At 38.3% G+C, this 17,808-nt stretch overlaps 1 protein-coding gene across 3 annotated transcripts in view; it reads left to right on the top strand.

The window, feature by feature from the left end:
- rnf24 (ring finger protein 24) overlaps window positions 1-17,808 on the top strand; it is a 32,490-nt gene that overhangs the window by 538 nt on the left and 14,144 nt on the right. The window contains exons 2-3 of one of the 3 annotated variants that reach the window (XM_056371171.1): window positions 9,137-9,228; window positions 15,163-15,312. In XM_056371171.1, coding sequence (XP_056227146.1) covers window positions 15,170-15,312 — 143 coding nt within the window. In that variant the 5' untranslated portion in view covers window positions 9,137-9,228; window positions 15,163-15,169. Of the gene's footprint in view, window positions 1-9,136; window positions 9,229-11,176; window positions 11,486-15,162; window positions 15,313-17,808 lie in introns of those variants that run through there. The other 2 variants (XM_056371169.1, XM_056371170.1) reach the window with 2 other exon arrangements.

Raw genomic sequence — 17,808 nt, 5'->3', positions numbered from 1 at the left:
GTGGATGGTCCTTCTCTGTATTTTTTTTAACCGTTAGCCCCTAACTGTTAACTGATATATTGAATGCTCCGAACTTGGCAACATAACATTGATGCTGTCAAGACCGGGCAAACGTATGGTTTATAAACTCCTTGAGCCTGTGGGTCATTATATATCGTCAAAGACTTTTCAGTGGAATGTGTGAATGTGTCTGTTTACTTCACGGTATTTAACATTACATTCTTTTGTTAATTTGGTCCTTCTCAGGGATATCGTTTAGTAACGCTATGTCATTCGTAGCTAAGGTTAGCCGTCAACGCTGCTAGCTACCGAGCCTACGCCCAATTGTCTCCCGTCCTGTAATGATCCACAATTACCACACCAGGAATTGTTCAGTCACCACATAAAGATGCCAACTTGCCATTGTGTAAGTAGCACTGTGTGGAATTATTTAAGTCAGCTCTCACAGCGCCCAATTAACTGGTCAAAAAACCAGCTGACTCAATGATGTGCTGTCACGGTAACAATCGCACCTTTTTCGCTCATTACAGTCCTATCAGTGATTTACACTGACATGCACAGAAAGTGCAACCGCTGTAGTTTAAACCTCAGCTCGCATCACAGAGAGGACCCTTGTGAAAACGCATGGTACGGAAACAGTAGGGCTTTCTCTGTGGTTCCGTCAACACTGACAGCATTGTGTGGGCTGTAACACGCCAGAGCTATAACACGCTAATCCTTAGTGGGCATAGTTGGCAGCAGTGCAGGTATGAGACTGTTTAGGTTGACTGTGTATGCGTCCATACAATTTGTGACGAAAACAACTACCGGTATATAAGATGAGCCCTGATCATGTTCATATTTTGTTGTACAGTTAGTGTAGAAGCAGCTGTCAAGTGGAGATGATGTACAGAGCCCCCCCCCCATAATAAATTTTGATAGCATCTGTGGATGGAATATATTAAATCACACTATTAAACTACATCTTTTTCAGCCTTCTTTTACCATTCGGGTGTCTAATGGTAGGTTAAACAGATTGTAAAGCTCTCTATGGCAAATTTATGCTTTCTAGTTTTTTATTGTGTTGGAAGGAGCTTGTTGACTGGTTGGAGTCATGCACTGCATAATGTGGTGGACAATGGACCACACCAAAAGTTCAAATTTGATGAACTGTCTGTGCTCAGACCTCTGAGAGCAATACCATTCATGGCCCTGTACACTTGACTAGATGTCCAGAATGGGGTGTTGAGTTGATTAGTGGTGTTACTGACCTTAGTGAGCTATGTAATAAAACCCACCTTAAGATGCAAGTAGTACTGCTTATGAATCATGTAATCCTGAAGCTGTCAGAGTGACCTCTTACTGTGGAAGTAGCTGTCAAGTATTCTGTGACCCCAAATGTCCCCAAATCACTGTAATCCTTTGTAAGTATCCTTAAATTCAATATGTAAAATTTTTGAACAATTTATATTTGAACTTTTTGTATTTCCCCAAAAACACGAATAACTAATAAATACTTTTAAATGATGCAGTGAATTTGATGGAAAAGTAAAACAACAGTGTCAGAATTTTGTCTATAATTTTCCCTGAAAAGTTCAAACCCAGCATATATTCTCACCTGTGCACAGTTGGCCAACCACACCCTGAAGTGGGTATCAATGTTGGGAATCGTCGCTTTTGTAGAATTACAGAAATGGTTGGACACAGCCCCCTCAGTATGACGCTGGAAAGGTGTCGATGGAGTATACTGGCCCCTGCCTTCAGTTATTCAAAATCTGTCAGTGTAGGCAGCAAACAGTCCAGGGTGTTTCTGTAACAGTAAGATGCTGGTCTTCCTCTGACTTCACTGTTCTTCTGCATTGTAAATGCTTGTTCTGATATTTACAAGGCTTCTGGAAAGGGTCTTTAGATACTCTGAGTGTCTGCTGTGTTTCTTGACACCCAGTATTACTAATATAAAAACACAATCCTGTGAGTGAATGGATCATTTATACTAAGATAATCTTGCTGGTGAACTGCTTGTGAACACCCACGTATAAAACCCTCTTGTTGATGACAGTGTAGAGAACGTAATTTCATTCTGCTTGTGTGTTAATACCAGTTGTGTAATTTTCCACGGAACAGGAAATGTGCATTACTGAACACTCATGAGGTATAGGGAGTTTACTTGGGGGCACCTGTCTTTCACATTGAGGGAAAAGGTTAGTCAAATACCATATTACATAACAGATTTTAGTGTCCTCTTAAACATGAAGAGCCTGTATAACATTTTCCCAAATACATGTTTCACATCCTGGAGAATGCAAGCTTGAGTGCTCCTTATGACTCCCTCAGACTCCTTCAGTACCCGCAGTGATCACATATAATCAAAGTACATTATGCAGAATTAGTAAGAGTGGGAAGTTTGGGTTTTGTTATATTTAACACAATGTTGCGACGGCACCTTTCATTTTGTTACTTAAACTGTAAGATGGTTTTACATTGCGTGGCATTCTTCATGCAGCTAGAATGTGAATATAAAGGTGGTTCTAATAGGTTAATGAATCTTCGCAAACAAAATATAGATAACAGCGGATTTTCATTTTGGTGAAATTCTGCTTTCTGATTGTTAAACAAATGTTTGAATTTAGTTGGCATGCAATGTAAACATAATGAATGTAATAACATCAAGCCCATAACAAAAGTAAAGTAATTTGTGTGTTTTTGGGATGAAGATGCACATGATTTGGTTCTTTTGAAGACCCTCATTATGCAAATCAAAGAGGAAATAAGTTGCTACTTCATACATCCCATAGAATGTGTCTTTTTACTGTTACTTAAAATTTGACCTCAAATCCGGCTTCTTGATTTTACAGTAGATTGTCCAGGAAAAAGGCTGAATGTTCTGGTATATTAGATTTGTATTGAGACTCAGCACGTCCATTGCAAAGGCTTGCAATGTCTGTTTTGTCAGGATTTAGAGAACAGTTTCACTTGTGTTAAATGCAAGCATGTACATGTGCAAGGATCATTTACATGTGCAGTAAATGTTGATCAAAAAGTGGTCCCCTTGCATGTTATGTTGCTTGTGGTGCAGTGAGTGTGTGAACTTTTGACATTGTGTACTTATGTTACTCTTAAGTTTCATCCACTTATCATTAGGCTGTTGCTCTTGGCCTTAAGCACAAGGCACTTTGCCATTTCAAACATTCATTTCTCAAATGGAGTCATTAAAGTATTGCATCAGTGAAGTTGAAAATATGTTCACTGTGTTTGTGTACAGTGCGCTACAAAATAGACAATATAATATTTTAGATTTTGTCCAAATGTGTGAACTTGACACTTTGGTATGTTTTGTTTTGTCTGGGTTAGACTGTTTGTTTATTTCCTACAGGTCAACAGCAGATAACCCCAAGAACTGATATGACTTGAATTAGGTTCAGGTTGTTTTCATGTTTCAGCTTGACTTACTTACCCTCACATGACTACAGGTTTTATTTTTAGTGACTGTGACCCTGTACTTTGTAGACCAAGGGTCCAATTTTATCTTTGGTACGTAGCACTGAAAAGACATTGCATAGGATTAGGCTTGTTACAATTTGAGTATCATCTTGTTCAGCAATACTGTTGGGATTTTTTTTTTTTTCCATTTTCAAATGAAATAACTCACCACTCTTGATTTAAATGGGTGTGTGTGTGTGCCAAATAGGCAGACTTGGACAAAAATCAACATAAAAAATAGACAGAATAGAAATTGGGTTGAAAAGTCTTGTCAGTCAGATGGGGACAGTTAATGAGGTGACGTGGACCATTGAAGGAAGAAGAAAAAAAAAAAACCTCCACTAAAATGTGGCATTGGATACAGGAGACAAGAGCGCTATGAGACAGCTGTGTGTGTCAGTTCCTCTTGTTTGTGTCAGCTTGTGTTTCTGTCAGAGTCTGCTGAGGGAAGATGGGCTTCAAGGGGAGGGAGAGAGACCAAATACAGAAAAGGTCACAACAGACTTTTTCATTTTGGTTCCATTTAGATGAGTTTAGCTTATGATTGAACCTCTCTTCCTTTGCAGTCAAACCATAAGATTTTAAGAGGATAATTACTTTTCTGTTTGCTTTATTTACAATTAATTACTTTCTTTTCTTAATTTGATGCTACCCTATTTGTAATTTTTGTATCTTTTAGTGAGCTGTTGGCTTCTTCCTTATTGATGTTAACATCTCCAGGTCAGACATCATTCTGTAGGGGATTAATTACTTGTCACAAAAACACAGATGGTTGTTGTTAATGAATCACATCAGCGCTGTAAGTTGTTTAGTTAATTTTATTTCATTACCTAAATCTATGTCTTGCAACAGCCTTGCAAGTGAAGAGTAGCTTTGTTTTCAAAGTTTTACATAATTATAAATTGAATATGTTTTTTGATATGTTATTAATGAATGATGGATTCTTCAAGAAAATATTCACTTCTTTTATTTCATTTTATTCATGAATATAAACCCTTTTATGGAGTACCTACAAACTGTCTTGAGTGTTAGTTTCTAGTCAGTTAGCTTAGCATAGATAGCTAGAAGTTGGTCTAAAACTAATTTGCTTTGCTTTTGACTATACAGTGTTTACAGTTCAGAGTTAGGTCAGTGTTAGTCAGAGCCTATGACACACTTCCATGAAAGTGTGACTCTTTGTAAATCTCAGCAGTCAGATTGCATGTATGGAATGAGTCAGTGATGGTGTTGGCAAACAAACAGTACAACATTGAGCATGTGTTGATTTGTTGCACTGGTAAAGAAGCTTTTAAATGAATTTCGTTTCACCGTGAAATCATGATGAATAACATGCATCATATAGCATTAGCCAAGGTTTGATGCATGCCTTGGACAGCACATTGAGTCAGATGTAAATCCAGTAATTGGAATTCAATCAGCAGCCGACATTAGGTTGACCTTGTCAGCTCTACTCAAGTCCAGTGCCTCCCACATCTCCATAACTGGAGTTATAGTTACAGCGACCTACTTACTGTAGAACTTGGCCCAACTTTGGAAAACAAGTTTTTTGTAATGCATATTTCAAAGCTTGAAGTGGAAACACTGTTGGCTACTTTCATACAGTAAGTAGTGGGGTGCGCGATCATCAATTTCATCATCTTAAATTCTCTCAAGAAGGAACATAATCCAACTCTGTACACTGTCTCATAGTTTAAACAGAGAGAGGAGTTTCTCAAATCTCTCTACACCCCTGAATCCTAGGCCTGCATTTTGTATGCTTTGTGACTGATCTGTTTTTCCTCCTCTCTGGCTAAAAGGAGGATTTCTTGTCATAAAACATAATAACTGGCAGCAACTATGTTAAGATGGATGGATCAGATATGTAAGTGGTGACTGCCCCACAAGCTCCCTGACTCAAATTGCTGAAAATCTGGTGTGTAAATTCAGTATCATATGAATGTGGGCATTTCACTTACTACAGCCAGTGCATTTTGAAAAGCCTCTTGCTCTGCCTCTGAGGCCCTGGTGTTTGTTGCTGCCCTTTGGCATATTAAGTTTCAGATGTGCAAATCTCATGGCCAGCCGTGGCTGCTAGTGGAAATTTCCACTTCACATTCGGACAGCATTTTGTGAATGTGATGTTGTGGGCTTATTCACAAGAAAATCCTGAACAGAGCTAATATTTTGGGGTTGTTTTTAAGGGAATATGATATTTAAAAAGATGATAAAACTTGGGATTTTTAAAAAAAAAAGAGAACCATTAAAGATACATAATGTATATAACTATAATGGAGAGGCCATTTTCAAAATAACAGTGGACAAGGGTATTTTTTAATTAAACTATTTAGGTTAAGCATTTGGCTACTTCTTCCTTAGGTAAAAACCTTATTCCTCAGCAGCTAGAATGTCAGCTGTCTGAAAGGTATTTTTTTCACATGATAAAAATATTCAGAGGTCATCCTTTGTCCATGTGATGTGTCTTACAATCGTTTAGCCATTATTGATTATGAGTGCAGTGTAGAAGAGTTCTGGGGAGAACGATGAGAGGAAGAGCGGCATGTTCATTATGCTTGATTAAGCTCCATGTTATCACTCAGTTATGTAATGGCTGAGCGAGAAGAAATTCAGGGTTCTTTGACCAGATGTTTAAGAAAGATTGTGGTTGTCTGTTGAAAACATCAAGCTTGCTATAGTTAGGGCTCTGTATTTGAATTGTTGTGTGATGATTTTGATAGGTTGAATTTTCTTCTAGCCTGGCAAAACTGTTACTAGTTAACCAGTAGTGGGGAGATGACTCACAAAACTCATGGTTTGGTCCATGTCACATAAAATGGTCAAAGGTTTTGTTTGCAAAGGACAGTTGCATATAAAACTACCAAGGGCAACGAATGACTGCTTTCATTATTGATTAATCAGCAGATTATTTTCTTAATCAATCAATTGGTATATAAATCAGCAGAAAAATGTGAAAAATGCTCATATTTCCTAGAGTCTAAGTTGATGGTATGAAATGTCTTGTTTTTTCCGACCAACATTCCAAAACCCAAACAATTTCTATAATGTTAGGCAACGTATAGCAGCAATTTTTTAACATTTCAGATGTTGAAACATCACATCACATCACTGATAAAGCAAATATCAATATCAACAAATTATTTTCTTATTTATAGACTAATTGATTGTTTAGTCTTATATATTTTAATTAATTAGTCTTCAACATTGTTTTTATATGCTCTATATTTATCTAAATATTCTGATATCAAGCTGTTACATATAAAACTGAACTGGGATGTGAATGTATTTTTTAATTGTTTTGAGGAACTCCGCACACTTGTTTAACATGGCAAAAGTCAAATTGAAACTAATTCTGTTAGACAAGTAAAAGATGACCTACTGGAAAAGTTATATTGAGAAGTCTTTGTGGTTGTGGTCTGAGTTCATAAATACTCAACAGTAACAGTAAAACTATTACTGGCCAATAGAGGGAAAAGTGTAATACTGAGTCCTTGCTTTTGTTTCACTTGCTTAGGGAGCAACGCTAACCCCAGAGGAGGCAAAGAGTTCCAACATGTGGGGCACAGTAGCTCAGAGGATTGTTTTATTCTGTGGAAGTTTCCTTTGAAATGAAACGCTTACTATCACCTTAAATTTCTCTTGACCTGAACAGAATCTAGCTTGTATGTTAGACTGTTTCTCAATCTCAGGTAGGGGAATGGCCTACCAGTGAACCCAAAAAGGGGTAGAATGTACACAAATAGGGATGAGGGACTTTTATATATATATTGTGTGCCTCAGCTCACTGTATTAGAATAGATAGAATAGTTTTCTAGATATTCATTTGTAGGATTACTTGTGATGCTAAAATCTACTTTTGCGTGCATTCATGTAACTGTAGCTGTCTTTCTTGTTCAGATGTATGAACAGAAGCATACTCTTGATGCTCTACAGTTGTGATGAACAGTGGAAACGCTTCTTTTTCTGCATTGTTCCCTGGTGATTCATACATTTTCTGTGTCAGTACAAGCTAAATTTGTCATTTTAATTTGTCTGCCACAAAATATGTCATGAGATACTTCCCTTTAACTTAATAAAAATGGTTCTGCTATGGAAAGATTGTAATATGAAAACTATGATAATTAACATGCATTGACATTAACATGGCATCAAGTTAAAAGCTCTGTGTGTAGGTTTTTCTATTTTAATTTTTTGTATAAAATTGATGTAGTGTATGTGTACTTCCATTTTCTGTTTGTCATTTTGTGTGTTTTTCTACTTCAACTAGGAATGGAGTCGGACATTTTTTAACCCTAAACATAGACCTGGAAATACAACTCAAAAAAGTGTCCTTTATCATATCCTTAAATTATGTCTCACATGAAGGTTGGGCTTGTAATTCTTATTAGTGGGCACATCGTCTTTGGCCTGTGTTTATTTTCTTTCTTTTACAATTTGGGCAAGCTGACACTTAAAGGCTAAAATATTAACTTGTTAGGTTTCTCATGGGTTTTTCGAATTCCCCCTCTCTCCTTTGCCCTTTCTCTGTCTTTAATTTCACAGTAGTTTAATAATACATTATTTTCCTGTTCCATTATACCACAGGAAACAGTGCACAATGAATATGAAGTGATTTGCCCACTCACTCATTTCCCATCAATGTGATGTGTTGCGTGTCTTGTTGCTGGTTATGTAATTGGGTGAGGCCATGTGAAAATGTCTGAATGAGATGGGCAGATGGTGGCAAAAACTGTGGGATGGGGAGAACAGATGCAAGTCACATCTGCCCTGATCCAGCCAGAAGACATTGTTTGTTGCCAAACCATCACATTCACTCTTGAGTGATGGATCATCTTCTATGTGAGATGTATTCACAATAACATCACATTTTTAACTGCTATACATATTTGATGCCTGGCTTTACATTTTTTTTGACTGTGAGATTCATTAAACTTCATGGACAAAACAGATGAGTGACAAATTAAAGTAAAACCCAGAATCATCTGTCTTAACAAGCTGTTAGGTCATTACTGGCTGCCAGAGGAGCTGCAGTGGGCCTTGGCATACACTCAACTAGTATGATAAACTCTACTTGAATGCCTAACATCATTCTTTCCAGCAGCATTCCTTCATTTGTTGTTTTAAAGATGGTGGTGGAAGCTGCTGTCTGACATCATTCCAAAATCTCTCATTGGTGTTCAATTGGGTTTAAATCTGGTGATTGCAAAGGCCATAGCATATGATTCTCATTATTTACATACACTGCATTCGTCATTCAGGGTTTTCTTTGTCGTCTTCCTGCATGTCTGTGATCTACAAGAATTTATATACTGTATTGTTCTGTATTGTTTTGCAGTGGCAATTTAGCAGTTCATGTGGGCTTCCCTTGTAACAGACCCCTGTGTTTGATGATGTGACACGTCAAAAGGGTGTTTGTGGTATGTGGGTTGCTTACTGCAAAGGAATTGGATTTCTAGATCCCTTGATGAATACCTAAGATCCTCTAGGTCAGCGAATCTTGATACTCTAGGGGTTTTGCAGAGTGACGGGGACAGCCTCATAGTTCAGAGAAGAAGACTTTTTAAATCTGTCCTTCAGTCTGATCAGTAGTTGCAGTAGTGGTCGACCGATTACTACAACGTTTTTCATTTATTGAAAAATGTGCTACTTTAGCTCTGACGCAGATGCCTCTCCCTGTCTATAGTCATCACTCTGTGGTCTCAAGCAATGTCCCACTACCAGAAGTACTGACAACCGGAAATGAGACAATACGCTTACCACAGATAACAGTACAAAGTAAGTCAATTAACACAGAATGAGTAAATGTTACCGCCTGCCTCACTGCTAACCCTAACCCTATTGCATGAATATACACCATTGGCTGTTTCTCTTTCAAAATGATTTGGTGTGAACAGTTTCTGTTACATCATCAGAGGGTGCTTACAGCAGAGCCACAACAGTTTTCAACTGTATTTACTGTATTTCCTCAATAGTGACTGGGGCCTCTATTTGCCTCAACTACAGAAGGTAACACACCTTTATTTGAGGCAGGCCTTTATTTCTTTCCCTCAGTTTGATATGTTTAGTTGAGCATACCAGTATTTTATCTTTGATCTGCTAGTTTCTTTTTCTTAGCAGTTATCAAGGCCTTCTCTCTCCTTTCCACCCTCCTGCTCACTCTTGCTTGGTGTGTCTTATGTTAAGTTATTCCTCTGCCTCCTTTAGCGATAAGGGTACATGTAAAAAATGTAGTTTATCTGCTGTAATGGAGGCAAGACTCAGGGAATTGGTAGCTTTGCTCTGCCAGGGCTCTTGGGTCACTGCCTATACAAGAGGTGTAGCCCAAGCCCATAATTCACACCACAGTTGTGCCAACAAAGTTTTGAAAATAGCATGATTTATATTGTTGAATTTATTAAATTAAAGCTGTAGAAATGTACATTTTGCTTAACTGGCATGGACATTATACGACTGGCACCAGGAGTTTATCCCCCTCTGGTCTTTATATCCCTGCCTCCGCTGAATTATTTTTATCCCTAGTGGGAACAAAATGAACCCCCCACCAGCACCAGGTGTACATGTAGGTGTATATGCATCTGTGTTTCAATGCATACATGCTGTTCCCAGGTGAGAACAATAAATTCCAGTCTTTGCACTTTGCAGCTGGTGCATACAACTGATGATTACAAATATCCACTCAGTTGACAGTTTGTTAGGTACATCTAATGCAGTTTAATCCAGAAATCTTCCTTTTTTTTTTTTATTAAAACTAGAGAGTTTTCAGTTCAATTGTGTGATCATTTTGGAGGATGCAGTGTGTGATACTGTATAGCTGTATTGCATTAAACAGAGAAGTGTTTCTGTTATTTAGCCTACCTTAATCTGAATGACCCACGTGTCTATCCCATAGCTGTCCCTAGAATTGAAAAGAAGGATTTATGCGTCTATGTTGGGTGGTATGGCAGCCAACCTGTAGTTGCTTTGGGTGTAGGAGTTGTTGTTCAGTATAAGATTACAATTCACAGGAGGTGCATGTCAGCCCTGTAGGACCCACACCTTGCTACTTAGAACTGGTAATGTCCACATATCAATGCAGACATGCTTTTACACACCAAGGAATTAGCTGTTGCTAACCAAGGTAGCTACAGGAGCTACAGCTGAAAGCTTCAGTTAGTATGGAAACAGTAGTTTTTTATTTTATTGAAACTCAAATCCACCTTGAATTGGTGTCAGATTGGACATGATTATGAAAGGCACACACTTGTCTATACAAGGTATCACAGCTGACAATGCATGTCAGAGAAAAAAGGAAACCATGAGATGGAAGGAACTGGATTATGTTGTGGCACAGATCTGGGGGAGGCTGCTTTGAACTGGTTTTCCCTCAAGTGTGTCTTTCCAACTCATGTCCAATCAGCTGAATTTACCACAGGTGGACTCCAATCAAGGTGTAGAAATATCTTTAAGATAATCAAGAGAAGTGGGAGGCACCTGGGTTAGATTTCAAGAGTCACAGCAAAGTGTCTGAATACTATCAATGTATTATTTAAATTTTTCGTTTTTACTAAATATACAAAAATCCTCTAAAATGTTACTGGGAGTAGATTGCAGGGGGAAAAATAAATATATTCAGCACGAGGCTGCAACATAACATAATTTGGAAATATTGAAGAGGTCTGAACACTTTATGAATGTAGTGTGTCTGCTATGTAAGATAGATTGTCAGTGCTGGTCTCAAATGTTTCCAGAGGCGTTTTAAGTGTGTGGAAAGTGTTTGCTCTGCAGCAGGTTTGTGTGTTTAGATGAGCAGGGTTAGGTCGTCGTGGCTGTTAAGAGAGATAGAGATACCAAAAGGAGTTAGAGAGGGGAGAGATAGGTTTGAGTTTGGCTTGGAGCTTTTATGGACAGGGCAAAGAAGGGCTATGGTACATGCCAGTTGACAGGACCTAATCCACTGACAAGGACCTCAAGGACAGGTCATACCACTTTTCAAAGGCCTGTGTAATACATCTATAAAGATTTTTCTGTTCTTCAGCATGAAGGCACCACTCGGGTATGTGTATCCTCTATGTCTGTGTTTTTACATGAAAAAAAGTAATGATGTAGTTGTTTATTGTCTTGTGCGGTCAACACCAGTCGTTGCTTTTAAACTGGAGCTTAAACCATTTAGTATTTACTCTATTTTGTCACCTTAGGACTTGTACGAAGTTGTTATTCAACATATATGAAGTGATAAAAGTGTATTGTCTACAAAGTTGCTTAAGTAGCTACTGTGAAGACTGGAGTGTGTTGGTTTGATGTTTCTCCAGAGATGCTTGTTAGTTTGTGTGAACGGCATGTAGCTCCGCAGCATGTTTGTAAGTTCAGATAAGCAGGGGGAGGTTGTGTGGGCTGTGTTTGGAGGGAAAGACAGAGAGAGAGAAGCAGGGCTTGAGTTTGGCATGGAGCCTTCAAATTAGGCAAAGAAGGACAGTCAGAATTACATCATTGCATGATCTTATCTACAGGTGATTAAGTGGTTGGCAGCAGTTAGTCAGCCGGTGATATGACCAGCTGAATAGGCTCTTGCTGCTTGGAAAGTGCGACTACCTAAGTAGCTTTTGTGATATAAAAGCAATGAATCTTTCATCACCCTAGTTATGTCTTATTTGTGTCATCAATCACTTGTACTCCCTGTGCTGTCCAACCTCTATCTCTGGACATGTATACGCTGTTTGTATACGCAATATTACTGTTTTTCCTACGATAATGCTTTATCAACTGATATTGCTAACAGTAGCAACAGCAAGCAAGCAACAACAATAACAACCTTCAAACTTGTTGAACTGGGTCGCGGTCAACTCGACCGTGACGTCATTCCCAGCTCCGACATCCGACTTCCAAGGTAAATGTTATGCAGCATATGTCACTTCTCACTGCCTCATGGGAGCTGCTGGATAAAGTTTTCCTGGCATTCATATCAGTTTGTAGGTTTTGTACCCTCTTGTTTGCTGTTTCATGAAGGCAGTGCACTAACTCCATCCCTTATATAAACTATTTGTCCCATCAAAAGATTTATCTTCAGTGCAGGACACAGTCTTCCAGCCGCCACCTGAATCTCATGGTTGTGATACTGTCTTTTGACTATTTAGTTTGGCCCCTGCATCAGCAAAACATGTCAGTGATATTTACTTTCAGTGCTTGCAACAGTGTGGTCAATTTGAACAGGATAACACCATTTTGGGAACATTTACCCACATCATTTTTCCTTCCCTGCGTACCAGTGACCACATATGTTCTGTACAGTGAGAGCTTGTTGTATTTAAGAAGTAAAAAAAAAAAAAAAATCTAAATAGAACATATCTGGTAATACTGAAGTCATAGTGAGACACTGAAACATATGTTGGAAAGAGAACTTCAAGTTACTAATCCTGTCACCCCTGGTCTCTGATATCTATGAGCCAGCTGTGTTACCAAGATCACTGTGTAAAACTGGAAAGAGGTGAGCATATCTCAAATGGCATATGACACCGTGCCAACCCCTTTTTATAGGGGAGACGAGTGGCCCCGCATTGAGGCACCCATCATGATTGCCAATACTGGCTGGAGCAATGTTGTACCGGGGCTTCTGAGGATAATGTTGAGAGGGTGAGACACCTCCCTTATATAATGGAGAGCAAGGTTTTCAGTCACTGTGATACACACATGGTGTAATCATAAACAGGAAAGGATTTTAATGGCCATGGCAAATCTTACAAAACTTTCCACTATCCAGCGAAGTGTAGTGGAATGGAACTCTTGGTGTTTTGGAAGGGGAGGGGCACAAGACAGGGTTCCAAAGGGAGCAAGTTATTCCTGTCTTCCCCTCCCCCTCTTCTCGGAGTAGGGGTAGACATGTCCAGTCATGTCCCCTTGATATATGAAGTAAGAGCACTTGACCAATGGATCCTTGTTGGTGTGTCTTGGCTTTTAAGCATCAGTTGTTCAAAACATTTCTTTAGGTATACCCACACAATGTGAGAAGATACATGTTAAATTTAGCCGATATAAACACTGTATATTTTTAAACAGTGTATTTTGAATAATAAAAACAAAACAAAGAACCCTTTCTCTTTGAATTGCCACTTGCCTTGTTTTTGGAAAATAAGGAGAGCAGTACAACACTGTTGGCCATGTACGACATAAATGCTACACAGCATGTTTTCGGGGTTCACCTTTATTGCTTAATGTTAAACGGTTTTGGGGGGAGTTTTTCCTGTAGTGATTCCAGGGTCAAAGGACAGGGAATGTCGTATTCTGTACAGACTGCAAAGCCCCTTGAGGCAAATTTGTGATTATCCTAGATAAATAGAATTAGACTTTACCTATTTGTGCCATTGCCCTGATGTTTGCGTTCAGTGTATATTTAGAGATTTGGGTATCAGCCCAATTTAAGCAAACCCTTAGAGCAAGAGGGGTTTTCTTTGAGTCGTAAATCAGCTGTACAGAGACGACCGATGGCTCATTAGTTAGAGGGGTGGTGGCGATAAAAGGGTAAAGTCTCCTACTATGGGTTTTTATTGAATTACTTTAATGTTTTAGTGCCTGTGGTGACCAAAGCTGTCTTTAACATTTCCTGGACCACTTAACCTATATCACAACAGGTGTACCATTGCCATTTTATTAGGTACTCAATGCTAAAACTAATGCAGTTTAATATAACAGTCGTGCAATGAATTCCACTTTCATGAAAGTTATGGCTGGACCAGGTATGGTCAATGTGCAAAATTGAGAACAAAGTTGTGACTGTTGTAACTGCTGTAAACAACTACTTACAATGGAAAGTAGCAAGAACCTGCTGGCAAAGTTGCTAAATGCCGCTAGATGATGTAATATGCTAATTTGCATAGTAATGACAACATCACGTCATATTTGCACTCTGCCTGTTGTGAGCCGGTTTCAGCTCTTTTTCTGTTTGATTTTCTCCTACTCTCTGTGCTCACATATACAGTGTTTTAATACAGCTGAATTCACAATAAAGCTGTTCTCATTTACATGTTTTTCCATTTCTGTTGTCAGACAATGGAACAAGTATGAAATGGTGACTGAAATGTGGCCTATTAAGACTAAATGTCACTTCCAAGCCATTTCCAAGCTGCTGCTCTGCACTGCTAAAATTCTGATTTTATAACTGCGATGTCATCTCACAAAATCACCCAACACATGTTAAAGACAACGGCTGTACTGTGATATTTACCTGTAAAATGATCACTCACAGAGGAACCTAGAGGCTCATTTACACTGAGAGAGTAGACTAACTTTGCATGGTGTTGCTCTTCCTCAAATGCCACTCCAGACAATTTCCTGTTTGCCTATGCCCATAGTTACTAATGCACATTGGTCTTTTTTTAATTTGTAAACTCCACAACAATGAAAAAGCAGTAGAAGTAAGCCAATTGTGTTTTCAGGATTAGGTCATCAGAGATCTGACATCCAAAACATTTTGAAACCGACAGCTGAAGTCGTAAAAGGCAGAGCTCTTAACAGTAACAGTTACATTAAAACTAAACCAAAAATGAAACCAAACCTTGAAATATGTTCCTGTCATAGTGAAAGTCAGACTAATTTGAGAGAGTAAATTACCATCGTTTCAGTTTTCTGTTGTCATCTAATGCTGTTTCATTATTAGTCCAAGTTTTTTCTGTCCACAGAGCATGTTGAAGTGTGTGGAAATACTAATGTACTCGGTTTCATTTGTCTCTCTCTATCCAGACTATCCATGAGCTCCGATTTCCCACACTGCAGTTTCAGGATGCCAAATATAGGGTTCCAGAACCTTCCCCTTAATATCTACATTGTGGTGTTTGGGACAGCCATCTTTGTCTTCATCCTCAGCCTCCTCTTCTGCTGCTACTTAATAAGGTAACATCCATTCACACTTTAGCTTTGGATTTGGCTTCACTTAGAATTTTAACTGAGTATGATGTTGCTTTGTTGTGTGGGTTTGTGACCAAAAGTGTCATACAGTGGTTTCTTAAGCTAGTCAGCATTGTCTTTTCACTGGGAGCAACAAATAATGAATCTGGTGGTAGTGCAACACAAGTCGACATTTTAATGAACCATGTGGACTACATTATCCTGTTCATGCATAGCCACTTTCCAAAAAGCCAAAAAATTAAGGTTGGAAAACACAAATGTGCATTTATCTCAGTGAGACTAAAACTGCCACGGTGAAGTGATAACTGTGTGCAAACCAGTTAACCCGAGAAACCAGAATAATCTGGCATACACATTATTACCTTCACAACTATAACAGCATTGAAAACAGACTGCAGACTGTTTGCTGGAGGGACCTGGTGCCTTGCAGATTTGTTTGTCCTTCTATTGTCGACCAACTCCTGCACTTCACCTTTTTATACAGATTTAAAAGTACAAGTGAATTTTCAATACACATAGCTTTCTTCATAAAAGATATTGTGCACCCTGACTCAGAAGACCATAATAGCTTTGAACACAGTGTACCATTTTTGACTAGGAAACTGTGAGTACCACTATTTATGTGGGACTTGAAAATAATAATGAGGACTGAATGTTAATTCTCACAGACTGTCATTATGCAACAGTCCTCATAACACATCCTTGTACATTTCAGGTCACTTTGGCTTGTGAATTATTCATTCAGCAGTGTTTCACTAGCTAGCTCTATCCATATTTATGCATAAACAGGATATATTAACAGGTACCAATGTTTCTTAATGTTAATGGTTTAATATTAATGAAAACTTTGTATCTAGTACTGTAAAAAAAAAAAAAAAGAAAAAGAAAAAAAAAGCCTGCTGTGAAGGTCAGTACTAAATATGTCTTCACCCTGAATTTGTTATGTTCTTGAAATCTACTGTATGTAAAACTGTTACATGAAATATCTTATAATCATGTACTTTCTGTCCAACATACTGTATGGCACTTGTCACTATGTCTTTTAGTTGAGGCTCAATTAAAAGGCTGTCTTTTTTCCTTTTTTAGAAATGTGTGTTTTTTGTGTATGTCTTGTTAATAGTCATTTCACAAAAGGGCGAAATGTTTCAACAGCACAGTTTGGAGATGGTAGCTAAGATACAATAATTGGTGATTTGATAGGAAAAACCGTAATATTATGCTGAGATTCAAAGCTGCTTGTCTACATTATTATGATCATGGCACTTGGCGTCAAAGAAACTAGTTATAACCCTTTTTTTCTAAGAGCCACTTAACCTGCTAAATATCCACACCATATTCCTACATTAATTAAATTTACTTTTGGATATTCATTAAATTTGCATTTGAATGTTTAAATCTCTTGTTTGTAACCATTTATATTCATCTTGTTAAAACAACCTTTTTTTTTTGCATTAAGCCTTGAGTGTAATCTAATAATTATTTCCCCTAAAGGAAAAGTAGCGGTGGTTACTCGTCATTCCTTTGCCCCTCTTTTTAACCCCACTGGTCTTATAGAATTGTCCTGGCTGCTGTTGCTGCAGGGGTTTTCTCCTGGCAGCGACAAACTGAACAGAAATAATGTCCAGCATCTTTTATCTAAGACAGTGAGAAGCAGCAGTTCTCAACAAAATTCACCCCTCGCCACCCTGTCATATCCTATCTTGCAGGGCATATGGTAAGTAGGTTAACTACCACTGTGTTCCTTCAATTCCTTCTAAATGTAAAGAGACATTTATTACTTTGATGCAGTACCATGATTCAGTACTATAACGTCAAGGTTGCCAGTTTACTAAAGGCAAAAAGAAGAGCGATTTTTGCTCCATAAAAGGCATCTAAAGGTGCAGTCTCCCAAAGGAACTGGCCCAATATGACTTAAATCAAACTACCATCAGGTATGATGAATATAAAATTCAGTTCAAAGACTCAATGCTGAAAATAATATTATTTTGGTCTCAAAAAATTAATAAGCCTGACGGCTACATTTAAGTTTTTTTCCCATTTAAACCCTGAAGGTCAATTGAAAGGACTTCTCCTTCAATACAGTTTTTATCCACTTAGCGCCACTGCTCTTTTTTTCACTGATGGGTGAATGAAGGGGCCGAGGAATGTAAATGTTAAAGTTGACATGTGATAGGTTAGTATTATCAACAAAGGCAGACTTGCACACATGGTTTGAAACACGTAAGACGCCCACAAAAATACTCAACCACCTCTATCAATGAGTCCTCAGTCCTCCACAGACACATATGTGAATTATGCAATGCAGAATTCAGAAACATTGAAAAGTTTTTCTTGAGCGTGGGCTGCTTCTGAGTGCAGAAGGCCTTTTGTGGTCGTGGAAATAATCCAAAGGTTTACAAATGTGCTTTATAAAGAATTGCAGAGCAAATACAAGATCAGTGAGATCAATCAACAATGTAGTCAGCCCTGTAGATTGTAACA

This window comes from Seriola aureovittata, chromosome 3 (genome assembly GCF_021018895.1).
Source record: "Seriola aureovittata isolate HTS-2021-v1 ecotype China chromosome 3, ASM2101889v1, whole genome shotgun sequence".
Taxonomy (NCBI): domain Eukaryota; kingdom Metazoa; phylum Chordata; class Actinopteri; order Carangiformes; family Carangidae; genus Seriola; species Seriola aureovittata.
Note: the sequence above shows the minus strand (reverse complement) of the source record. Positions and strands in the feature narration are given on the sequence as shown.